The following is a 26,905-nucleotide window of genomic DNA, read 5'->3' as shown; positions in this document are numbered from 1 at the left end:
GCGGCAGAAAATGTGATCTGCCCATGCCAAGGCTGCTCTGGCTAAGAAGCAACAGAAACAATAACACATCAATAAAACAAGGGCCATGAATTTCCAACGCACGGGGCCATGCGTGCCTGCATTTCTTATATAAAATATTTCACAAACTCACTTTGATATTTTGTTTTGCTTTGTTTTTACAGCTTTACAGGCACGTCTGGCATATGGTCGGAGGATCAGCTCATTAAAAAAGCATTGCAGTTTCATAGCTTATTAGCTGATGCTAAGCTGGTGGGTTCATTTGGAGGAGGTGGGAAAGAAGCTAACAATTTCACCCCCTAGTGCAGACCTCCAACTGCATTCTTTAGCCCTAGATAGCAGGGAAAGCTGCTAATATGTGAATATTCGAAAGAGACTAATTAAGCTTTATCTCTTGGCCCCCCTGTCCTGGCACCCAAATTTCCTGGTACTGATGTCTGGTCTGACGAAATTCAGACCCAACCACACTTGTAAAGGTCTGCTAGCAGTGACTCAGTGGAGGAAGATGCCCAGTTCTGGACTTTCTTCTCAGAATAGGAACAACGTCATCCACCAGGGAAACTGATGGACCTTCCATAGTCCAGTGAGTGATTAAGGCGATAACAAGACTTTCAAGTTTGTTTGTGGCAGACCAGCACAGACGAAGTCAGGGAGTGAGGAAGATAATCAAGCAAAGGCTGGATCCTTCCGTCCTTCCCTTTTATAGGGTTCCTATTTACCAGTGCCAGGATGTGACACAGACATCCTGGTATTGGTAAGCCAATGAACACATATAATGAGCTAAAAATCAGTTCAGTTCACCCGTGATAGCACTGAAGTTCTCAATGCATTGCAGTTCAGCAGTTTGACGTTGCAATCTCCAGGACGGCCACTTTAAGGTAATTTACAATAGTTTCCTGGGGGAATTGAAAAGTTACCCACATTATTGTTGTTTCTACTGTCGGATTTGTGTCTTTTTATTATTTTGCATGGGTATTGCCCTGTTTTTCCTTTGTGGGATGGAAAAGGCCATCGCTGGTAGATTTAGGGAATTGCAAAACTCTTTCTATTTATTTTTTAATTTAAAAACACCACTTACTTCTTGGCTCCTACACTTGATTACGACACCTCCCTTCACTCTCATGCATTTGTCCCCCCCAGTATTGGAATGTGTAATATGCCCACAGGTGTAGTCTTTGGTTATGCATCAAGACTCTAGAGAAAATACAAGAAAGTAAAACACTTTTTCCGTAGAGTGCATAGATGAACTATGGAACTTGCTTCCACATGAGGCCACCAATGGCCAGCAATTTGGATGGTTTAGACAAAAGAGACAGATGATAAGGCTAGCAATGTCTACTAGGTTCACTGTCCCTCAGACCTTGTGGGGGGCCAGACTATAATTGGGGGGGATGAACGAATTCCTATGCCCCACAAATAACTCAGAGATGCATTTTAAATAAAAGCACACATTCTACTCATGTGAAAACACGCTGATTCCCAGACCGTCTGCGGGCCGGATTTAGAAGGCGATTGGGCCAGATCCGGCCCCCTAGCCTTAGCTTGCCTACCCATGTTCTAGGTTCTTCCTCCACTGTCAGATAACATGAATACTACTTAATGGGAATCACAAGAGGGGAGAGGGACTGCTCCGGCAGGGTTGCCTCAAAAACATATTTTATTGGCAATTTTGCAAAAAAAAAAAAAAAAAAAAAGCTTCTCTTTCTGAATATGGCAACTGAGGTTCTGCTTGTTGGTCACTTTGAGAACTGGATGTTGGATTGGATAGGCCACTGGACTGATCCAGTAGGCTTTATTTTTTATTTTTATCTAGGCAACACATTCTGTTTCCTGTCTGTTTTTGACTTCTGGGGATGCCTTTTTTAATCTCGAAGTGGGGGATGAGTGGGTGCTCTAGTTTTCTTTCCCCTGCATGAGTAACCGGCTGCTGAATTCTGGGGATGCCTTTTTTAATCTCGAAGTGGGGGATGAGTGGGTGCTCTAGTTTTCTTTCCCCTGCATGAGTAACCGGCTGCTGAATTAGAAAAGACATTAGGCTGGTCAAGCAGGTTCTCCTTATGTTCTTAAGTCTAAGGAGACTAAGGAACCCACACATGAGATTGCCAAACAACAGCAAGATAAGTCTAGCATGCAAAGATAAACCAGGATCAAGCATGAGTAAACAGTCGGACTCCAAAGCATGACCCAAGGGAAGCAAGTCAGCAACAGATGAGAACTCAAACTAGGCAAGGAACTAGGGACATAGGTCATTCCAACAACTAGGAGGAGCAACTAAGAGCCTAGATTCCCAAGCCATGTCTAATCTGCTAGCCTTGGGGCTCTCAGGCTTATACTTTGCTGTGGGCCTATGGCCTGGGCTTAGGCCTTTAGGGGAAGGGACATGACTCTGTCTCTGACTCCACTAGGGGCTCATCTGCTGACACTTGTGTTGGAACCCACACCAAGGGTCCACTGAAAAGATCTTCTGGAAGTGGCCCTGGGGTGGCACTCCCTAGAGGTTTTCATGGTTAGCGATGGGGACCCTGCCTGCTCCCCCAAGACTTTGGTCAAGGGGAGCTTTCATTTGGTTCATCCTCCAAGGAGTCTGGGTCCGGCCTGGGCTTGACAGCAAGTTAGATTATCTTTGATGATGGAACACCAGTCTAACAAACTGCCTCTTCTAATTGCCTGCCACCTTATCCTTGAGGCCTAAAATATTGTTACAAAAATTGTGTGCCACCCCCAACTCTCTGCAAGTTTCCTGGGGGTTCCAGGCACTCACCCAGGGTCTGCGTTCCTTTGGAGAATTGAGACACAGTGGAGACTGTCATAGCTTTAAGAAGTATGGTTTATTCACCTGTTTACACCTTCAGTCTGCATGAAGAGGGTCCAGATCTTATGGCATGGTCATTTCAAGAGGGGCTTGTCCGTCACAGCAACACAGCCAGCCTTCAGCCAGCCTGCCCAAGATGGATCCCAGTCTTTCTTGCCCCTTCTCCTTCCCAGAGCACCTTACTAAAAACTATTTTCCTGTCACCTTACACCCAGTTACCCTGCCAACCTTCCAAACCCCCATTCTCTGTTGACACCTCAGGGCAAAGGGGAGGAGGGCCTTGCTAATGGCCCTCAGTGGCCCTATATTGTTCTTGATGGCCCTAGCTTGGCCAGGTCCCTTTGCACAAGTGAGCTCAGGAATTCCTCTGCAGCTGGTATTTCTCCCTTCACATCCCAAATAATCAAAATCCTACCATTTATTAATTTCTAGGGTTTGGGGGTTCCCCTGCCAACCTATAACAATATGATCGTTATCAAATTGAGCAGAGCTTTTCCTGGGAAGAAAACACTTAGCACAGTTCAGATGAGAATTTTACAAGAAGAAAGAAAAGGGGGGAAAGCTTAAAGATGTGGGTTAAAATGGGGGATTAACTGGAAGAAGGATTAGTGTTGTGGTATCTGCCTCAGATGGGACCGAATGCATGGGTGACCAAATGTTGCTAATAGTGCATAAAAGGGAAAGTGGATAGGCACTAACATCTGTTGGTGTTTTTCAAAGCAAAGCTTTTCCAGAGGGGGCCAATGGATGGATCACGCAGGACTGTTATAATTCTTTGGTCAATTTGTATAGGCTTTGATAGCTCGATCAAACCAATACTCGCAGTCTTATGCCAAAGCTCACTGGCCAATACCTGGCACCAGCAGCCTGTGGCAGAAACCTCTGTTTTGTCATCTGTGCTTATTTGCTTTACAAAGCCTGAACTGCTTTGAAAGCCAAGATGCTCCTCTGACCGGCTGCTATGAACAGGTCCAAATAAATTTCAGCACCATGAAAAACTGGAAGCTGTGCGTTACACAACACCTTTAGAGTCAATGCAAATGTATTAGACTCAAACTATATCCAATCCACCCACAGTATGATTCGGTGGCTATACGTGTGGAACTTGGCTGCCCTGTACAATTGCTAAATTTGTCCACAAGCGAACCAGTCCTTGAAAACTTCCATTTAACCTGACGAAGAACTCTGCGAAACTTGAAAGCATGGCCAGCCTTGTCGGTTTGAAGGTTAGATTTCATGAATGTTACCGCCTGGAGCCTTTAGAGCACAATCCAGCCGCCGCTGACGTTGCTATTCAAATCAGAGAGAAACCGGGTTGGGCCCTCGAGTATTTATGATTATGGCTTTGTTCCTGGGATGCCATTTCAGAATTCCTGAGGATTGTAGTCATGTATGACAATCCTTGGCACAAACAGAAGTCAAGTCATGCATTCCAGACAGGGCTGTTAATGGCCTTCCCCCTGTAGAATATCGATATCTCTTATTTCTCTCTTGCAGAGGGAGAGTTGCTTTGACCGGGTAGTTTGATCTTGGCCAACGGGGAGTGCCAAAGAGACCATTAGGCGGCTTGTAACTCTCTGTCAATATTTGACCATTGTTCTCAGAGGTTAAGGTAATATTGGTAACTGACCAAGAGTGACAGGCTGTCTTTATGTGAGGCATTGGCAAGGGCTTCCTCACTTGGGTGAATTCCCACATTATATGCAGCGAAGCACAGCTATTCCTGGTTATATCCAAATGCTGGGATCTTTGTAACTTGGAGGTCTACCCATGGGCAACTGTCTCGCCATGACATCTGCAGGATGAGGTGGGTTTGTGAAGCCAGGAGGCAATTGAGCATGTGGGATCAGGGCCAGCCCAAGGCAATTTGCTGCCTGAAGCGAAGGGTGTGTGGCCTCCGTCTGCCTTCCCCGAGCCCCAGGACGACTGCCTATCAGCTTCCGCCTCTCAGTGTTGCCCTTGTAGAACACAGCAGGGAGGATGATGGGGACAAAACCAGAATTAGGCCACATACATGACATCCATTTAAAGCACTTTAAAGAGCTGTGGCTCCCCCAGGAATTCTAAGAGACCCCTATTCTCACCCCAGAGCTACATTTTGCAGAGTGGTTTATCAGTTTATCCCCCTTCACATGAAAAGTCATACACATTTGTGGGTGCATTTATCCTAATGCACCCATTTTTTGTATACAGTTTTGACTAATAGACACATTTTTTCCAATTATTTCCCCCCAATATAATGCATTTTTTGTATATTTTGTTCATTAATATGTACATTCTTTGGTGCACTCTTCCCCTTAATATATGCTTATTCGGGTGTGGGATGTGTATGTTCAATGTTTGCATCTTACTGTATTTTTTGTTTTCTCAGCTGCCTTGAAGCTGCTGCAGGGGCTGGTATAAGTACTCAGACAAAGGGCTGGCCAACCTGTGACCTGTCAGATGTTCTTAAACTACAGCTCCCATCATCCTTGGCCATGCTGGCCGGGGTTGATGGGAGCTGGAGTCCAGCAACATATGGAAAGTACCAGACCCCCCCCCCGCCTAATAAATAAGCAACCATTTTGCAACAGTCCCTGGGTCTAGCCGTGCCGTTTCTTGAAAGGAACAGATATATGATGCAGGCATAGATCAATAAGTTATGTCTGAGCATACAGAGGGTGTGTTTCCCTCCACACAAAACAACTGCAGCCTGTTCCCTCATATTTAAGATTCAGGGGCCTCTGTGGTCCTTCCTTTCTTTCTTTCTTTCTTTCTTTCTTTCTTTCTTTCTTTCTTTCTTTTAAAAAGCAGTGCCTCGGTCTCCCTTCACTACATCCTAGGAATGCAGGCCATTAAAAACCAACTGTTCAAATCAGGGACAGGGAACCAGATGCCCTCCAGATGTTGTTGCCCTCCCACCAACCACATCCAGCATGACCAATGGTCAGGGATGATGGGAGTTGTAGTCTAACAATATCAGGAAGGCCACATCTTCCTCACCCCTGGTGTAAAGCTTATAGTCACATTTTCACGCCACTGCTAAACCAACTATTAGCGACCACTGGAGAACATTTCCCTCCACCCTCAAGTGGTTTTCAGAAGCAAGATTTTCCCTGCCTCTCTGATTTATTCATGGGAATAAATAAGATTTTGAGGTTTTGACTTGGGGTGGGGGGAGCGAGGAAGAAAATGATTTTTGCCTGCGTAAGTGGGCGGATGCAGTTTAGTTGCACTCCATGGGGTGGGAGAAGGAAGTGATAGCGACGAGGATGGAAGTGAGAGCTGTGCGATGGTGGTTTGGCTCTTAGTCATTCCTAAGGCTGGGATGAGGTTGAACGATCAAAATACGGGCCACTTTTTAAAACAACCCAGGAAAATCCTTCGTCACAGGAAGGAGAAACTTCCAAAAATGCCTCTAAAATTAGCAGGTTGACTCAACGCAGAACGGAGTGGAAAGCTTGAGGGAACGTTAAGATCTGGATAGGGTTTCTGCTTCTGTGTGTGTGTGAGAGAGAGGACAGACCACGGTCACATCTGCACCACATATTAAAAGCACACTTATGTCACTTCATTGGTCATGGCTCCCTCCCAAAGAATCCTGGGAACTGTAGCTTCTTATGGGTGCAAGGAATTGTAGCTCTGCGAAAGGTCTCCTAGCCTTCACAAGCTGCAGTTCTTAGGATTCTTTGGGGGGAGCCATGATGCTTAAAGCAGTATAAAAAGGTAAAGGTACCCCTGCCCGTACGGGCCAGTCTTGACAGACTCTAGGGTTGTGCGCCCATCTCACTCAAAGAGGCCGGGGGCCAGCGCTGTCCGAAGACACTTCCGGGTCACGTGGCCAGTGTGACATCGCTGCTCTGGCGAGCCAGAGCCGCACACGGAAACGCCGTTTACCTTCCCCCTATAAAGCGGTCCCTATTTATCTACTTGCACCCGAGAGTGCTTTCGAACTGCTAGGTTGGCAGGCGCTGGGACCGAACAACGGGAGTGCACCCCGTCGTGGGGATTCAAACTGCCGACCTCTTGATCGGCAAGCCCTAGGCGCTGAGGCTTTAACCCACAGCGCCACCCGCGTCCCATTAAAGCAGTATAGGAGTGCTTTAAATGCCACAGTGTTGTTGTGACCCACGTTGCACTTCCAGATACCGTTGGACCACAGCTCCCATTGCCCATATTTTGTGGGGCTGCTGGGAAATGGGAACCCAGCAACGCCTAGGCTCCTGACCCCTGTAGCTAACCACTAGACCCCACTGTACTTGGTGGGGAATAACTTGGATGTGCGTTAAGCCATGGTTTTTAGGGAATATTTTTCAGCCTTGAGCGTTGGGAGAGCAGTCTCTTACAAATCAACGGGGTGTGTGTGCGCGCGTTAGCACCTCACGTTCTCCTTGTCTTCTCCTGTGTTCCCATAACTTCCCCCTCAGCTTTCCCTCCCGTAGTTAATTTACTTTCCGTGCCCTTTTTTGTGGCCTTAGATGTGTGTTCTTGGAAGGAGGATTAGCTCGGCTCCCACAACAAGCGAGAGGGAGCCTGGTTCCCATTCTGTTCTCAAGCGGAGAGGGGTTTTGTGACTTCCAGCAACTGAGTCATCTGTTATGTTGTGCGGGGGAACAAGGAGACCTGTATTTTCCAGCTCTCCTTCCAAGAGAGCAGGGAAGTCAGCCTGTGGTAGGGCAGCCAGATCAGGGCTGGATTGAGGTTTGATGAGGCCCTAAACTACTGGAGGTAATGGGGCCCTTTCTATGTCCAGCTGTCCTTTGTCAACAACAAATTGTCGCTGTTTTTTGTGTTGAATATATGCTATATGGTAATTTATGGACCTAATAGGTATCTAAAGCCATTTGCACATGTTGCCACGCAACCAGTCCATGCAGAACGTAGGTACCCTATATATAGAAATGAACAAACCAGTGATATTTTAGGGAGCAGGCTAGCAGGCAGGGGCCATGACTTACATCATAGGAGCCTACACAACACAAAACACTGTTGCTGTTTGTAGGTTTTATTTTATTTGTTTTCTATCTTGTATTTTGGAAATGTACATCCAGGTGTGTGTTTTTTCTTTTAATTTTTTTTGGGGGGCCCCAAGAGAGTGGGGCCCTAAGCTATAGCTTGTTTAGCTCTTATGTAAATCCGGCACTGGGCATATGCAGAGCTAAAGGACCTGGTGTCTCTGAGCAACATCCAGTTTTTTCCCCTTTAACTTTTTTTGGGGCCCCCAAAAGAGTGGGGCCCTAAGCTATCGCTTGTTTAGCTTATACATAAATCCGGCACTGGGCCAGATGCAAAAAGGCCTGGACGGGGCTCCAGCACCTTAAATGGTTGTCCATGTGGAATCTGGACTAGGTGCTGCACTGTCTAAAATTCCTGATTCGACGATTAAAAGGTGCAGGAGCCCTGTTCTCTTTTTGCATCTGGCCACATCTGCCCCCTCAAAGCATTATGGGAACTGTAGTTTGTTAAGGGTGCTGGGAATGGTAGTTCTGTGAGGGAAGAAACTACGGTTCTTGGGTTCTGGCAGGGAAAATGATCTTGAAATGGCATTTATGCTGCCATAGTCTTCGGACAATTCTCTCACGATAATAGCAGTGTGAGCAATATTGGCAAGCCTACTGAGAAGTAGGTCCTGTTGAGTTGAGTTCAGTGAACCCGACTCTTAATCTCAACAAAAAAAGAAGAAAAATTATTATTTTCTTGCTTCTGCTTTCTCTCATTCCTTCAGTCCTTCAATTTCTCCTCAGACAAGGACATTAAAACGTCCCTTAGAAAATGGCGGGAAATTTGATAACTGAAGGGACACCCTTTCGTCACAAAACATCTGGGCAATAAGTTTTATTTATGTGTTTATGTTTAACCCCCCATTTATATATATATTTGGGAGAGATGTTTCATCCCCTGGGTAATATTTTCCTGATGCAATTCCACAAACAAACAAAAACAAAACACAAAACAAAACCTGAGAGGGGGCAGGTCTTATGTTTATTTCATCGCTAAAAAAGAGGTGTGTGAGTGCCTCATTTTTATATACACACACTTCCCTTCAACATTTCCCCCAACACACAAAAAAAGACCTCCCTTTCAAAAATTTGTATATATAGACAATTTTTTAAAAAAGAGAACGAGCCTTATTTATATATACACATACCATACACTTCCATTTTCCCCACCAAAAGGGGTTAGGTGGGTTTTTATCTATGCACAGACATAGATTGTCCCCACCCCAAAGAAAAGGAGTCATCTTATTTATTTATTTGTATGTATATATACATACTTTCGTTCACCCCCCCCCCAAGGAAGGGGAAGGTTAGTCTTTATATTTAGACTCGCCCCCTCAAAAAAGCCAATTATTTCTTGTACTGTATACAAATATGTGCTTGCACCCCCAAAGGGGGCGCGCGAGCCTTGCTCCCATAGACGCCCCCTCAACATTTCGGGGGTCTTTTTTTATACCCAGCCACAGACTTCCCGCCTCAAAAAAAGAAGAAGAGCAAGCCAAATAAAAGAGGGCGTGACCTTATTTATTTACACACAGACACAAAACACTCGCCCCCACATAGATGGTTTCCTTTTCCTTTTTTAGGGCTCCCATTTCCTACGACCTCCCACCCTACCCTTTCCAAAGAAAAACAGATGCGGGTGGATAAAATTCCTGAGAGGGAGAAAAAAATAAATAAATCCTCATATTATCACTTGTGAGGAAGGGAAAACAACCATGGGCGAGAACGCGCGCGCGCGCTCACACAGAGAGGAGAAGCCCCCCCCCCGCCCACTTGTTTCTCTCTGTGGCGGGACGGCGCGCTCGCCCGCTCGCCCGCGCGGGAGCGCGCGTTGCCTGTCTCGCTCTCCCCGTCCCTCTCTCCCTCCCTCCCTCCGCCATGTTGGATGGCGCGTGTGGGCGGCGGGTGTCAAACCCAGTCCGAGAGGCGGCGGCGGCGACCACGACGCTCCTCCTCCTGCTCCTGCTCCTCCTGCTGCTGTTGCTGCTCCTGGCGGCGCTCCAGTCCGGAGGAGCCACTTGGGCCCTGCGAGAGAAGCAGCAGCAGCAGCAGGTGGGGGGTTGTTTTTTTTTATGGAGGGGAGGTGGGCCGGACCTGGGCCTCAGGTGGCCGCGGTGGGAAGGGGCGGCCGACCCTCCCTCAGCCCCCGCCGCAGGCTGGAGGGAGGTGGGGAAAGAGCAAGCGTGGCTGCTGGGTGGGGGGCGTGTGCGTCCCCGAAGCGGGTGTATCGAGGCAGACGGGGGCGGGGGGCTGAGGAGGAGGAAGAATTGGGGGGTGCTGTTGTTGGGTGAGGGGGGTCGGCCAGGGCTCGGGGTTGCCTGAGGCGGGGTCTGCAAAGCGGGTATCTTGGGGGTGGGGGGCAAGCGCCTCTGAGACGTGAAATGCATCTTTGCTCCCCACCCCCAACTGGCGCTGCTTCCTCTGCCTCTTCCCATGTGAGATTTTTAGCTGGTTTGGCAATACAGATGGATGGATGGGCTTGTTGCTGGGTTAAGTTGGGCATTGTAAATATTACCTGGGGTGCCTTTTTTTTTCTTTTTTAGTGTGTGTTTCGCTATGGCATTTTAAATCTTCCCAGTTTTGCTTCGTTTCTGCGTCTTTTAACCTGTTTTGCTTTGTTTCTGTGTGCTAAACTGAACTGACTAGTAAGTATTTGTTACATTTGATGTATTAACATAGGCGTCTTAAAATGTTTATGCACTGACACTTAGGTTATGGAGATATATATATATATATATATGCATTAAGTATCTGTTACATCTATGTACCATATCGTATATATTCACAATGCCCTATCAATTGCACACATGCATAGGGGTGAGTTCAGTAAGTGATCCATTATGAAGCTCTGCTCCCCAAAGGGTCAACATTTCATTGTGAAGATTTTGGTTTTTGTTTGTTTTTACAGTACTGCTGTTTTGAGTACTAACTTACCTGATACATAGGCTGGTTTTGTAAATACATTTCTGTTTATACTGGCTATTGTGAGACTCCTCAGATGCAGAAGAGGTGGGGCATGCGATAAAAAAATTGGGGTTTCCTGAAACGGGGTTCTTCATAAGCATAGGAGGGAAAGGTAGATTTATGGCTGTAGAGTAGAGAGACACGTTTGGGGATTAAAGTGACTGGATATCTTGAAGGTGGTAGTTCAGGGATAGTGAACTGGGGTGCATGAAGGAAGGGAGGAAGATAATGGGGAGGTGGGTTGGATCCTGGGGCTTGGTTCTTGTCGAGTGTGCTGTGTCTATGTGCATCCAGAAGGCACATGCTAAGCTTATTTGTGTTGGCTTATGTTGCTGTGAGATGGGTGGGACGAGAAGAGACACTGGAAGACGTTGAGGGGTGTGGGTTCTTGGGGCTATGCTTTGGGGAGTCTCTACAGAGGAAACCAGTTTATGGGAACACAGGCCTGTGAACATACATGGTTTGCAATGGGAGCATGAACAAGCAGGGTGTGTATGGGGGTGTTTTATGGGCTTGGGCAAGGTTTGGAAGGCTTTTGTTTTTCCGTGTGTTTGTGCACGAGTGTGTCAAGGTGGCGTGTAATGCTGCCTTGAAATTAACACCCTGCATTCCAAGTAGCCTTTGTTGTCTCCATTAGGCTGGCAGCAACAGTTTCTTCATATTGTGGCAGCAAAGTCTGTAGCCACTGATTCCCCCCCCCCCCCAGCAGCAAATCTAAGCTTATCCTTGCAATACCGGAACAGCTAATGGCAGTGAAATATCTGTTTTCCATTTCTGTCTAGCCTAGATTTGATTAAAATTTCTCAGAAAGGGGGTTGATGAGCTGCACAATTCATATCTATCTAACTGAATACATTTTAAATCCCTTGACACTCTCAACTTGTGGATTTGCAGCTGACTTTTTCTTCATTTTTTTTTAAAAAATCTAATTAATTTGAGAGATGTTTGAAAGTAATGTTATTGGATCTGGAGGACATAATGTTAAAATATGCATTAAAATTGTAGTTGCTTAGGGAGTTACCCCTTTGAACATGATACATAGCTTTGCTAACACAAAATGATTGTACTGGTCTACTGTAACTGTACAAAAACATCTTTACTGTTCCAATCTGAAAAAAAGTTACTGGCCATGATGAAAATCTAATCTCTCTGCTAATACTGGTAATATGTGCTCTTGATTATATTCTGAATTATTTTGTTATTCCTAGTACAATAACTGAGAAACTTAAGTTGTGTTCTGTGTTGGTTTTTATTTAATAATAATAATAAATTTTTTTATTTATATCCCGCCCTCCCCAGCCGAAGCTGGGCTCAGGGCGGCTAACAACAATCAAAATAATCCAGCATTCTAAAAACATTATAAAATTAATTAAAATCAAATTGATGGCAACCATTAAGCAAAATTCTGTGCAGATTGCCAGAGAAATAAATCTTAATATGTGTGGTGAATTTTCGTCTTTTAAAAAGCTCCCCCCCCCCTTTCCTCAACTTCCAAATTAGGTAAGAGTGCCTAACGTGACTGCAGGTTACTCAGCACTATAGCCTTTATATTTCACTAAGGTTTACTTCTGTGAAAGAATGGGCTTGTAGTTGACTGTAGTTCTACAAATGCTAAGCTGGGAGTAAATTCCATTTAAAAATGAGACTGAATTCTGAGTAACTTATTTGTAGGACCAAACTACAGAGAAGCACATGTTCCTACAATAGCCTCACATATGTTTCCTCTTACATGCTGAATTGAACACTGTAATAATGGAAATACACCTGTGTAGCCTTAACTTACATATCCGACTGGTATTTTTTAGAGGTAATGGAAATTTCTATTGTACTACGTTGTGTGGTATGTGAAACAGCCACTTAGGGTTTCACAGCCATTTTAGGGTAATTTTTTTGGCAGAACATGAAAACTACAGAATAATTGAAATAGTTAATTTTTCCCCATTTACCATCTCTAACAACATAATCTGACAAATGCCCTCACAGAAGTAAGACCCATTGAGTTAAACGGGGCTTACTCCTACTGTGTATGGGACTGAAGCCTAAAAGGAATTTCTAATTGGAATGGAAGTATTCTTTGGTAATGTTATTTACTGACATTCTCAGATTACCTTAATTCCTTCTGATCTTAGCAGATGTCTTGTGTGTAATTTCCATGCAGAGCAGCGCTGGCTGACGTATGTCGCGGATCAAACTAAACCAGCCAAACTAGACAGATGAATTTTCAAGTACTGACTTGTAGATATGAATATTTTGGGGTGTTTGCCGCTTTTAGGAATACTGTAATATGTATTGTGCTTGGTATAAATAAACCGGATAGCTTTCTGTAGCCACTTGACAAGCTTAGCAGAGTAGAGTTGATTCCTTGGATGCCTTTGTGCCTTGAAGTTGATGACATTTTTCCTGCATGATCTCAGGGAATCCTTAAAAATAGTTGCTCTACGCCATTGCTAAATGGCATACACCACTTGTGGGGATGAAGCCTCAAACAACTTCTGTGGTGGCCATATTCATTTATTGTTTGTTTACATGGAAAAAAAATTATTAGACTGCTTAATGTTAGAAAATTTCTAAGCAGTGAATCTTACAGCTTTGCAAAAGATTGCCACAAATGCAAACAGTTCTGAAGTTGGAGATCAGTTCTAGTCATTATATTGGGCCAGAGAACTGGCAGCCTGTGGGCCAGATCTAGTCTATGTAACCTTTTGGACCACCTTGTCAATCTTTCCTTGGCCCCCTCACCACCTCAGCAGTGGTCCATTTTCTACAGCCACTGCTTTGGGAGGCACCTAAGGGAGCTACAGTTGTACCTTGGAAGTCAAACAGAATCCATTCCGGAAGTCCGTTCGACTTACAAAATGTTTGGAAACCAAGGTGCAGCCAACAGAACCCATGTCGGATGTTTGGGTTCCAAAGAAAGTTCACAAACTGGAACACTCACTTCTGGGTTTGCAGCGTTTGGGAGCCAAAACATTCAACTCACAAGGTGTCCGACTTCCGAGGTATGACTGTATTGCTCAAAGCTGGGGTTCCCACATAATAGTAGCATGAAATTTATTTTGCCTGGTGTATGTTGGCCAGCTTTCTGACTGTTGTAGTGCAGCCTGGAGGTGAATCCAGCCCTGTTTGCAACAGTGGATTTTTAAAATCTTGTTATGCATAAGTTATAGGATATATATACATATTTCTAACTGGTGAATTCAGAAATCAGCATGCACTAACATAGACTATGGGGCGCGGGTGGCGCTGTGGGTAAAAGCCTCAGCGCCTAGGGCTTGCCGATCGAAAGGTCGGCAGTTCGAATCCCCGCGGCGGGGTGCGCTCCCGTTGTTCGGTCCCAGCGCCTGCCAACCTAGCAGTTCGAAAGCACTCCCAGGTGCAAGTAGATAAATAGGGACCGCTTACTAGCGGGAAGGTAAACGGCGTTTCCGTGTGCGGCTCTGGCTCGCCAGAGCAGCGATGTCACGCTGGCCACGTGACCCGGAAGTGTCTCCGGACAGCGCTGGCCCCCGGCCTCTTGAGTGAGATGGGCGCACAACCCTAGAGTCTGTCAAGACTGGCCCGTACGGGCAGGGGTACCTTTACCTTTAACATAGACTATTCTGTCTCTGTAGGATTTGGGTTGAGGCAATTTTGCTGCTGTAACCAAATTATCTGTTATGCTACCCATTCCTTCTTGTGAATTGTGATGCTTTCAAACTGTCTTCAAGGGAACGTTGAAGCTCAGCAAACATTCCTGTGTATGGTCAGTAATGACAATCTTACCTAAGGCAGCTTGACTGCCACCAAGTCTTCCCTTGCAAAGTGTTGTGTGCTGCAAGGTTCATGAAAGGTGATGTTGAAACCCGGCAGGTCTTTTAAGTGCTCTCAGGATATGCAACACAACTGGTTCCCTTAGCAGATCAGTCCATTCGGAAAGGTATTCCCTGAAGGGTGAAAATGTGAAAAGCTGCTGTAGCCTGCCACTTTATACATGAGTTGTGGGGATTAAATGAGAATGGGGAGAACCATGTGCAGCTCTTTGGAGAAAAAAAGTGGGATGTAAATGCAATAAAATAAATAAGTCAGTGTAGGGAACAGTGGCTAGAGCGTTGGGTTTGGAAAATGGGATGCAATCTGGCCTTGGACAGGTCATTTCTAGTATAACCTTCCCAACTGTGCTGTGTATTTAGAGGAAGGGTGGGATGCAAATGTTCAATATAATAAAAAGGCAGAATCGGCCAGTTCTCTTCCTCAGTTTCTACCTTTGCATCAGACCAAGATGGATTGGGTAGGGCTGTGCCTGTCCCATCAGTCTGGCTCCAGTAATACATTATGCCTGGATGTTCACAGGGCTTACACATGGTTAAAGCTGGAGCCAGCTAACATTTGTTGGCTACAGTATAAGTCCATCTCCTTATTTACTGCAAGCTATCTCTGAAGAAACTGACGAGTGAAAACTAATGTTGGCTTTTAGGAAGCAAGGAAGCTATGGCATTCAGGACAAGACAGAACACAGTTTTCCTTCCTTGACTATGGTTTGTAGCAGCTGTTCCTTCTTCATGCTAATCGGTCCCTGGTTGAAAATAATGGTGGTGGATGGAGTAGCTGTGGAAAGCAGCAGAACGGTGTGTTGTTTTTCTCTCTTCCAGTCCTAACTAGGCTTGTTCTTAAGTAAACCCCACTGAAATATATGGGCCATGGAAAGAATGTGTGTTTAGGATATCAGTCCTCAGAGCAGCCTTTGTGAGTTTCGATCCCTGATTGTCCCATAGTTTCTATAGCTTCTGTGGCTGCTCGCTGGAGTCTCCGATGATTTTTAGAGCAACCTTGGTTGGTAGTAGATCACATTTCTAATACTGGACATAACCAGGAATAATAGGCATCAACTTCTAATGTTGTTTTTTTTTAACCATACATGATGGCTCAGTCATGTTTAATTCCTTTAGAACAGAATTTCAAAAGCCTGGTTCTTTGAATTTCTGCTGTGTAACTCCAGCGCCCAGTTATTTTAGCTGATGGAAATATTGATAGTCTGAAGCTTCTTGAAGCAATTCCTGTTTCTTCTATAGGGAAAATTATACTTACATTTTGGAATGCCTTTATTTTGCAATGTTGTCCATGTTTATTTGGTGTGTTATTCCCTCAGCGGTGTTGAAGGCTATGGTAATTTTTCTTTTTAAATTAGGTTGAAGGTTAAAAAAGTTGCTTTTTGTGAATTGTCAGGATTCATGAACTGAAATAATCAGCTCTCCAAAGCCATGATTAAATAATGTTTTCATGGGTAAACAAGAAATCCTAAGGTGGTTGGCTTTTGCAACTTTTTGCTCTTTTAACTATGCCTGATGCTTCTGATGCGAGTAGGCAGGGTGTTGAAATTGAACAAGTATCCTGCTGACTTAAATACTTCAATTAACATGACTCTCTTTCAGTATGCAGCTTATTTTTAAGAGCTTTGCAGAAACTGTTTGTAAACCTGTGAAACAAAACAGGTCGTTCTTGCAGTCCTATACTTTGTTGTTGTCCCCTGCCTCTACTTATCGGGAGACTTTGAATAAACCAGTGAATCTTACACATTGCCAGTTCTTGTGACCCTTAAGAGGACTTGTTTGCAGGTATTTCAGTTTCAAAATGTTCTGTTCATAAGAACAACTTGGAAGCATGAACACGGCATCTGCTCTGAAATGTTTTCTGTTACAGAATGCAAACTGTGGCATTGTACGTCTGTCAGTGAACATATTGCTTGTGTTTTTTGAGTGAGCTTTGAAACATCTTGATGAGAATCAGGATTTTTGTTAATGGAATAAAGTGCATCTAAGTTTGTGCCTTCTAGCTTTAGAGCACCCCTTTCCAGTAACATCAAACAAAGAGTCATTATGAGCGGGTATGTTTGGCTGGTATGTTTGCAGTTGACTAAGTGTTAAGTATACTTTCTTTGGTACTATAATTCCTCAATTCTTTAACAAAGGCATGAATTCTTCATCACCTACAGCCTGTGCACAATAGCTGTATCTGCTAACCTGCTGAATATTGGTAGCTGCAGTTTCCTGCATTGCAATGGGTAAAAGTTAAGTTCAAATTGTAAATTTACAAGCCATTACTTGGCAACACTGAGGTAGCATTGCATTTGAAGTAGACAATGAAAGAACTTCATCTGTGTTTGGGACTCACCGTTATTTCCAGTCTTTTGCTGAGATGTAATATTTCCTTGGAGGGACGAGGGTGGTGCTGTGGGTTAAACCTCAGAGCCTAGGGCTTGCTGATCAGAAGGTCAGCAGTTCGAATCCCTGCGACCGGGTGAGCTCCCGTTGCTCGGTCCCTGCTCCTGCCAACCTAGCAGTTCAAAAGCACGTCAAAGTGCAAGTAGATAAATAGGTACCGCTCCGGCGGGAAGCTAAACAGTGTTTCCATGCGCTGCTCTGGTTCACAGGAGTGGCTTAGTCATGCTAGCCACATGACCCGGAAGCTGTACGCTGGCTCCCTCGGCCAATAAAGCGAGATGAACGCCGCAACCCCAGAGTCATCCACGACTGGACATAATGGTCATGGGTCCCTTTACCTTTACTAATGTTTCCTTGCCTTCCTGCCGTCCATCATTTTTGCCATAAGGTCTTGATGTGCATCTGTAGCATTGTCTCTTTCTTGGAGTGTCTGGTCTTAATTGAATTAATAGTGTTAAGTTGGAAGTGTTGAAGGTGACTCTCAACACAGGCATTCTGTTTTAGGCACTTAAACAGATGGCAAAGAGCCTCTTTGTTAAGTGCAGTTGTCAGGGAGGTTAGAGCAGTTAAGAATGATGAATTGCAAAAATCTTTCCCTTTGCGAAGGTTGCTCCTTCTGAGCAGGATTGAAAGTACGCTAAAGATTTTTCGTGCGCAAGAGACTTAAAGTAGCTCTTCTCAACGTCAAGCCCAAAGGCCTTGTTCATGAAAATGCCTAACTCAGCCTTCTCCAACCTGGTGCTCTCCACATGTGTTGGACTACTGCTTCCTCCAGGCAGCATGGCTGAGGGACAGGGATGCTGGGAGTTGTAGTCCAGCAACATCTGGAGGGCACCAGATTCAGGAACAGTGGCCTAAGTCTTCCCAGTTGCAGAAATTTTATCATTACTCTGTGATAAGGAGTATGATTGCCAACTTTTGCAGGTTACGGTGCTCTTAACTTTGAATGCTGTCACACTCCCTCCAGTTAGTGCAGGTAGCACTGCCCCTACCTAACCCCAATGCTGCCTCATGCTTGTAAAATCTTAGGTTAACTTGTATCCAGAGCGAGAATGATATTTGCAAAGCTGTTTGTGATAAAGGAGCATGTCTGAGAAGAAGGGAACGTACACTTTCTCCTGGAGCCAATTTACAGAAAGTAGCATTCGGCAAAAGAACAGACAGCAGAGGCTTTGTGGAAACATTGTTCTCCTCCAGTATAAGAGCAAGTGAACACCCACTTGTGTGAAATGTCAGTGAACAGTAAATAGATGGAGCAGAGTATAAATAGGGAGGATGTATGGGAGGATGGGTTCAGAAAGCAATGACAAAGGCATTCTGGCACCAGTAAAATGCTGGTATATTGTGATGAAATTTAGCAATTTTTTTTGGTCATAAATGGACAGCTTGTGGAATGTGGGGGATATGTTGGGTCCAACTGCTGTTACATACTCAGGCTTGCACCTGACTGCCTTTCCAGGGCTCTGCTGCTGCCCGCTTTGCAGGCCAATAAACTAGGAAATAAAAATGATTTGAGGCACTTGATTTTTTCTGTCTCTGTGCTGTGCTATTCCTCCTAATTTGACTTTGTCTTGTTGTGGCAAAGACAATTGCTGCTGCAAGATGGTTTTACTAAGTGGCTTTCATCCCAAAATACAGCCTGGAAATCCTAAAAGTGCTCCAAATGTTATATACTGTTGCTGCTGTTGAATTTCTGACACCCCCCCCCCCCCCCAGTATAGATTTGAAGAACATGGCTACGCTTTACTTGGTAGACAATAGTTTCGTACCCAATGAGTGTCCATCTAGTTTATTTTTAAAATTAATATTTTTTAATCCACCTAATTCATATTTTTAAATCTTTAAAGTGGGGCTTGAAATGACTTACAAGATGTGCAGCTGAATGCTGAAGAGAGCTGAAGCTTGAAGCAAGTAAGACTAGAGTTATCTTAGTTGCATTCAAAAACATCTGCTGAATACATTCAGAATGTAAGCTTTTTTTCTTTCTTTTCTTTTCTTTTTTTAAAAAACAGTTTTTAAGTTTAGTATCTGATTTTGTAATCTGCTTCTGCAGGTTTTTTTTTAAAAAAAAATACCTAGCAGAAATGGAACTGAGTGTAATTCAAACTAAAAGCTCTGACAACTCGCATGAAGTACCAAAACATACAAACTTGTTTCGGTGCTGAATCTGTTAACCCTGTTAGGAAGTGTTATGCAGTGGTCTGTCCATGCTAGCACTCATTTCCATAAATAAATGTTTGTTAACTATGTGCCTATTGAAATGGACCTGATATGTAGATACCGTATTTTTCGCCCTATAGGACGCACTTTCCCCCCTCCAAAAATGAAGGGGAAATGTGTGTGCGTCCTATGGGGTGAATGCAGGCTTTCGCTGAAGCCTGGAGAGTGAGAGGGGTTGGTGCGCACTGACCCTCTTGCTCTCCAGGCTTCAGGAAGCTCTCCGCAAGCCTTGGGAGCCCGAGGGAGTTCCCATTGGGCTCCCTAGGCTTGCAGATAGCAGCCTGCATCTCGAAGCCTGGGGCGCACTGCACAGCGCGCTCCGGGCTTCAGTCCCGCCAGCTCGCAAGACTTGCGGACAGCAGCCTGCAGCCCACAAGCTCTGGGGATAGCGGGGAGGCGGAGCACCGCCACCCCGCTATTCCCCGACCTGATCTGGAGGCTGGTGGAGGGCAGAAGCAAGCTTGCTCCCCCCCCCACGCCAGCCCCACAAGCTCGGGGGATAGCGGGGAGGCGGAGCGCCGCCACCCCGCTATTCCCCGACCTGATCTGGAGGCTGGCAGGGGGGGGGGGGAGAAGCAAGCTTGCCTCTTCCCATCGCCAGCCCCACAAGCTCGGGGGACAGCGGGGCAAGCCGCTGCCCCACGGAGGCTAGAGAGGCTGTCCCTGAAGGCAGAAGAGGGAGACGGAGCGCTCCGTCTCCCTCTTCTAGCTTGGGGATGGCTGCGCAAACCTGGGGGGAAAATAATTCCCCCCCCTTGATTTCCCCCCCAAAAAACTAGATGCGTCCTATGGGCCGGTGCGTCCTATAGGGTGAAAAATACGGTAACTGGAAAGCAGGGCAAAGGTTTTGGTTTTCTCCAGATGTTGAACAATTAGGAAATAAATTGGGGGGGTGGGGCATGGCTTGTTTTACACTTAGTTCTGTCCCTTGCCGAAGACTGCAGTTTTCATTAACGATTTGTAGAAGTTTAATACCCCTGGGACCTGCTGGGTTATCCGTTTTTTGTGTAGAATGGTGAAGTGATCTTCTGGTGCTGGTAATTCAGAGAGTAATCACAAGTTATTGGAGTAGCTCGCCCTGGAGTTTAGACACACATGAATGCAAAAGTGCTGTAGGCTTCTGGTGACAGCAGCATAGTGTTCTAAAGGCTGGCTGGCGTGTGTGAATATTGTACAACTGCATATTGTATACCCCACTTTGATTGTTACTTCTGCCAGAGAATAACGTTTATAAATACTACTTGTTCTTTGTAATTCCCACTGCTTTGAAATTTGTCAAGAGGCAACACATACATACAAAAACATCTAAACATTATTTTTTGATATCTTTGAGGTATTCTGACCTCCAGCCAAGAAAGAAAGAAGAAAAATATGTCAGGTTTTTATTTGTTAAGAACTCAAATAACTCTCTGACTGGTCAAGCTATGTCTGACTGGTCAAGTTCTGTTTTGAAATGAACACAGTGCAGTCTATGTGAGTATCACATCCTTGGGTGATGATATGCTTTGACTACGTTGGTTCTAGAGCTTATGTGCACTGCCAGTCTAAAACTGAACTGGTGTTCTGCTCTATTTCCTGGTGCGAAGGGTACAAGTCTTTCACCATAGAGCTACCAGGAGCTAGAGTGTGGCCTCTTTGCATCTGCAGAGAAACCTGGAGAATGTCAACCTTCAATTAAATGTCAGATGATCAGGGCAGGTGTAGCCCTAGTCTTCTTTCTTTCTCTGTTTTCAGTAGCAAGTTGATTATATGGTGATGTAACAGAATTTCTCCACTATTTTACTAACTCTACAGTTTCTTCCTTTCTTTGCTCAGAATGACTAATAATATGTGGTTTTTGTTAGCGGTGTTTTTCTTTTTTTATCCAGACGACTTCATTGACACAGCATCTTTCTGCGTCAGGTTTCCTGTTATCCTTCCTGTCTCTGCCCTGTTAATACTTCTGACGGCTGAATGAGGAATCTTTTGGGGGTGCCTTACTTAAATTAAGGACAAAAGCCTCAAATCTTGTAATACTCATGTTCATAATCTGCAGTTCATAGGTCCCAGAGCAGGGTCCTGTGAACCTTGTTGAAGCTTGATGGATCTATATCTGTTTGGCGCCTCAATGGGGAACCACCTGGGAATTCTGTGTGCACCACATTAAATTCCATGCAAAAGTGGTGTGAGATAACATGACAAATAATATAACAACACTTCTTAAGTGTTCAGAGCATATTGCATACACTTTCTTGAGTGTTATTACCATGTAAGGTAGGCCAGTTGTATTTCCTCCTGTAGATTTCATTGTGGCAAAAGTACACTTATTTTACAAAAGCAACCCAGATAAGATTATAGGGGTAAATTTACAGCACTCTGATAAGAGATCTTTGGTATATTTCCTCCGTCTAGTGCCCACTAGATGTGACCAGATTAAAATCCCACCATTCCTGCCCATTGACAACGTTGGCAGTGGCTGATAGGATTTGGAATCCAACAACATTTGGAGGGCATCAAGTTGGGGAAGGTTGGCACAGTCCATACTTCGCCCACAAACTCTTATTCAAGAGTTAAATTCCAATATTTGGGATCTTTCTTTTTTTAACCTGCTACTGGGGAATGTCTTTTAACTCCCTCTCCCCTAATACTTTAGACTATGAATACACTTTTATCTTGGAGAAACGAGCCCCTTAGACAATTAACCTTCTTTGCCTCTTGCCACCTGCCTACTTTTCTCAGTAACCAGGCATACTGTTCGAATGGTGAAAGAGGAAATGGAAAACTTCCATAAGTTTAGTGTTTGAAGGCTGCCGTCATCCTTTCACAGACTGGGAGTTTGAAGAAGACCAGTGTGTAGACTTCAGAAGAGTAGTTCTGGTTCCTGTCCCCTTCCTGAACGAAAGCTTGCTTCCCAAACCCTAGTTTGACCCCATCTCTGAATAACTTTGTGTTTAAATAGCCTGTGTGAGAGTGAGACAGCGTGTGTGGGGCTGTTCCAGCACTCCATGCTGTTCTATTCACATGAATTGCTGCTTTTTCTCTTCTGCACAATGGTGCAGGAGACCTAATATGTGTTCTGCATGTGGGCTTTTATGCATTGTGCCCAGCTTCATAGCTTCTTTTAATGCACACTTCTCTGCAGCATCATACAGAACAATTCTGTTTCCCCCCCATTTAGTTTTGGAAACAAGTCTTTGAAATACTTTTAAAGCATGTGTTCTTAGGCAGCGCAATCGGTACCCAAAGCAATTTGTTCATTCACTTACATACTTATCATTAAGGATCTAATTAAATGTTGCAGATGGATGTATGTAATAAAAAGAGAAACAGCCCAGTTCTTTGCTACAAGGCTTCATGTGAAAGGGGCAATTTTGAGCAGAGGCGTGGTGGATGGAGGAAGAGCTCAGCCCTTTTTCTCCTGCTGTTTCTCTGGTAGAAATCACCCACTCCCTATGCCACCATGAGGCAAAGAAAGCAGGCTTTTATTATATGCTTTGGTGTAGCAAGGTTGTAAGTCCAATTCTCACCATGTTTGTTCAGAATTAAGTGCCAAGTCCTCAGCTCCCACCCATTTCAAGAGGACTTGGAAGTAGCAAAAATCTAGGAAGTCTCTGCCTTTGGCAAGTGAACTTATTAAGCAGATCTGTTTCTCTCTCTCACCGCCCCCACCCCCTGACAGTTTGCAGGAATCACATTCTTGATGAGGCAAAAGGGGTCAACTTGATTCACAGAAGAGCTCTGGGCATCAGATCATTTGCATCACTTCATGTGATGCTAGATGCCTGTGACAGTGTTTATAAGCATATTTTGTGCTGCAGGTCGCTAAATCTGGTTACAGAGTTCATAGATTAGTAGGCTACGCACCTGGCCATAATACATTCACATCACTTTCCCACAAGCACTCAGAGATGGGAAAAACACCTGCAGTCACTTGGTTAAAAGCTTGAATGCTATCTTGGTGTGTGTGTGTGTGTGTAAAAAAGCTTCTGAAACCTTGGAAGGTCATTTCAACTCTGCATCCGCTTTTGTATACCTCTTTGTGGACCAAATTAGGCTGGTTTAGTTGTAAGGCAAGCTTGTAGTGGGAGTCCCCGCCCCCACTTGAACTGGTATATGGGATGGTGATGAATTGCACCTTACTACCATGGGAGCCACTGTTTTTAAGAACTGTGGATGGCATTCCAGTTGCACGAATAAGTCACAATACCTGAACTGGTATTATCATCTATGAGATTTAGATTGATATAGAGACTAAGTTGTGTAATGTAAATACATTCTAGAATGTACTGTGGCTGTATATATACCCTGTGTGTAATAACACAACACAACACATAACATAACACAACACATAACACAACACATAAAACATAACATAACACATAAATTTTCCTGAGCAGGCTCATTTCTAGAACTGGGCTTGTGGTGGAGAATGATGCTGTATTGCCAATTTTAAAACGTAAACAACTTCTCCTTGGAGGTCGAGTGCCTAGTACATTTGAAGAGGAAGCTGTTTGAGGCAGGAACCTTAATTAATAGTTAGGAGCATATGCATTAATTGTGTTATAAAGGTCTTTTGGGGGTGCTTGAATTGTCTAGAGCAGGAGTTGCTAACCTGTGGCTCTTCAGATGTTGATGGACTCCCATCATTTTTGCCAGCTTCATCTGACATTTTAAATTTTTTGTACCCCAGACATTTTAGGGAATGGTGGAATATCTGAAAACTGCAGTAGTAAAGGGATCATAGTGTAGTTCAGTGCAGTTTTGGCGGTAGGATTTGACTGCAAATTTCTCTAGCTTCCTTAGTTTTCAGCAGCCCCTCCTGCCATGCAAGTCACAACCCAGGATGTGGACGGCGATGCAACTAAGCTGCTGTGCCACTGATGAAGCCATGGGAAGGCAAAATTTTTGAGGCCTGTCTGACAAAACCAGTGACAACATCGCAGGCATCAGTAGAACTTAACTGCGGATGGCATTCCAGTTGCACGAATAAGTCACAAGACTGAGAGAGACCGAGAGAGTGCTCTTTGACAATAAACTGACAGGCTACTGCAACTGTTCTAGCAGCTCTCTGCCTCTGAAAAGGCAGCTCGTGTGGGTGTTCCTGTTCTGGTATTTTCAACCAGCAGCTGCTGCATGAAATTTAATTTGGTTCCCTGCTGCAGTTGCAAGTTCATTTGCTGTGTGGGGGCCTCTACTTCTGCTGAGTTTGCAAGTTTGTTTAGTGACTTTGCGGTAATCTGCTAGATTAATTTATTTAATGCACAGTTATAATGAAAACATCTTACTGTGCATTGTTTTCTGACTCACTTTGTGACTTCCCTACCCTGGTCAAGTAGCATCTTGACAAAAGCGTAGTGCTCTTGACTTATAATGTCTTTGGGTGTGTGAGAGAACTGGATAATGGAAGTGAGGTGTGCAAGAACTCCTGATAATGGCTGGGAGCTTTTGTATTTGTGTGTGTGTGTGTGTAGGGTGGCAACAGGGCTTTGAGCCCTGAGTTGATTCCTTTCTGGTGGATGCTGTTCCTCCAATAGGATGGACTGTCTTAAATTTGTTGTGTACTTAAAGGGAAGGAAGTACGTAATTTCAACAGAACTTGCTTCAAACCAGAAGTCCAGTGTCACAATGTTCACTTTCATCTTCACTCCCTTCTTCTCTCCTGGCACTTTATTCTGCAACTAGGGTTGTTGTGCCTGTGTCTGGATTTCATATACAGATTGCTTATGAAATTGGTTCGTGAGGGAAATCCTATCTGTGGTGTAATAATTTTGTTCTGTAGTTCTAGAACAAGAAAATTACCCTTTGGTGACAGTTCAGGGAAAATCTGAATGTTTGCTTTGGCTAGCTTTTTTAAATGTAAGCGAACAATTAAAATGGCAACTGATAGTTTTCTGTGTTTCTTTTTTAGGTCAGAGTTTCCAGTTTCTTTTGTACCTTTCGTGAGGGGAGGAAATGACTTTACCAGAACTTGCTCCAAGTTGGTCACACACATCGTGTCTTCATATCACAGGGACTTGAAAACTGGAGAAAACTGTGGCTGGTCTCTGAGGTCTTTTTGGGGGGAACCTGCCTTGATTTAGGAGGAGATAAAAATGACATCTTCTTCGATTAGGAGACAAATGAAAAACATTGTGAACAATTATTCAGAGGCTGAAATAAAAGTTCGGGAAGCGACTTCAAATGACCCCTGGGGCCCATCCAGCTCCTTAATGACCGAAATAGCAGATCTAACATACAATGTGGTGGCCTTTTCTGAAATCATGAGCATGATCTGGAAGCGGCTGAATGACCATGGCAAAAACTGGAGGCATGTTTATAAGGCTTTAACTCTTTTGGATTACCTGATTAAAACTGGGTCGGAAAGGGTGGCACAACAATGCAAAGAGAACATCTTTGCTATCCAGACTCTGAAGGATTTCCAGTACATTGACCGGGATGGTAAGGACCAGGGCATCAATGTGCGGGAGAAGTCCAAGCAGTTGGTGTCCCTCCTGAAAGATGACGATCGGCTCAAGACAGAAAGGGCCCAAGCCCTGAAGACCAAAGAGCGTATGGCACAGGTGGCCACTGGGGTTGGTAGTAATCAGATCACCTTTGGCAGAGGCTCCAGCCAGCCTAATCTCTCCACTAGCTACTCGGAGCAAGAATATGGCAAATCAGGAGGCTCACCGGCTTCTTATCACGGGTGTAAGTATTTTCTTAATACATTTATTTGTCCCTTGCTACCCAAATGTCTCAAAAGCAGCCTACAGTTATAAAAGGATACACAACAATTTTTTTAAAAGGACATTATAAAAACAATAACAAGCTGTATGCTTGATTGAGGGGCTTCTGTGCTTCTTCAAAGGTTGTCTCTCTTCTGATTGGTGGGTACATCAAAGGAAATGTGGATTTTCAAGCCAATTGTGTAGAACCTGTGAGGTGTGTGCACTTAGCCAGTTGAGATGGGTACGTGTGAAACAGGAGAGCCTCTTAATTTGGAGGCCCATGCTGTGCGGGTTGTAACTCGATGTGTTTTACTAGAAAAACTGCACAGTGCCCTGTATCACATGCTTTTGGGTGGAGCACTTAAAAAAAGAGCCAGAACTATACTTACCATGACAGAGCCCTCAATTATCTTGATAGGAGGAGACAGAGAATAGGTGTTGTACTAGAAAAACTATGCTACTGTATCACTTTGTGAAAATTTATCACTGTTGGAGATGGCTGTTACATAAAATTTACTAGTAACATAGTGAATGGACACAGTAGAAGTGAAAGTGGGCAACTGGAATACCGTTTTTTAAATATCACTGTTCTAATTAACTTTTCCCAGGTGACTATCCTTAGGAAACACACCTAATAGGCCCAGTAAATGAGATCAGCATGAACAAAGAAGCATGTGGGTACCCAGAGCAAAAATAATATCTGCTTCACTCCTTTCCTAGTCTTGCTGCTGCATCACTACTGGAGCCAAACTATGGTTTGGCTTAGTGCTTTGTGTGAACCTGGGCTGATGGTTTCATAGAATCATAGAATCATAGAGTTGGAAGAGACCACAAGGGCCATCGAGGCCAACCCCCTGCCAAGCAGGAAACACCATCAGAGCACTCCTGACATATGGTTGTCAAGCCTCTGCTTAAAGACCTCCAAAGAAAGAGACCTACCACACTCCTTGGCAGCAAATTCCACTGTCGAACAGCTCTTACTGTCAGGAAGTTCTTCCTAATGTTTAGGTGGAATCTTCTTTCTTGTAG

General features: G+C 44.5%; 1 protein-coding gene and 1 long non-coding RNA gene across 6 annotated transcripts in view; one reads left to right on the top strand and one right to left on the bottom strand.

Annotated features, from left to right (window-relative positions):
- Window positions 1-9,625: 9,625 nt before the first annotated feature.
- EPN2 (epsin 2) overlaps window positions 9,626-26,905 on the top strand; it is a 40,430-nt gene continuing 23,150 nt past the window's right edge. Inside the window, exons 1-2 of one of the 5 annotated variants that reach the window (XM_083413548.1) lie at window positions 9,626-9,861; window positions 25,078-25,856. In XM_083413548.1, coding sequence (XP_083269674.1) covers window positions 25,262-25,856 — 595 coding nt within the window. In that variant the 5' untranslated portion in view covers window positions 9,626-9,861; window positions 25,078-25,261. The other 4 variants (XM_083413551.1, XM_083413547.1, XM_083413550.1 and 1 more) reach the window with 4 other exon arrangements.
- On the bottom strand, window positions 22,338-24,260 carry LOC310664595. Its single transcript, XR_014504987.1, has 2 exons — window positions 23,372-24,260; window positions 22,338-23,336 (listed from the first exon to the last, which is right to left on the bottom strand). It is a non-coding gene; the product is annotated as an uncharacterized lncRNA (long non-coding RNA).

Source organism: Podarcis tiliguerta (genome assembly GCF_965153285.1).
Source record: "Podarcis tiliguerta genome assembly, chromosome: 14".
Lineage (NCBI taxonomy): Eukaryota > Metazoa > Chordata > Lepidosauria > Squamata > Lacertidae > Podarcis > Podarcis tiliguerta.
The sequence above is the reverse complement of the archived record's forward strand: the minus strand, read 5'-3'. Positions and strand labels throughout refer to the sequence as shown.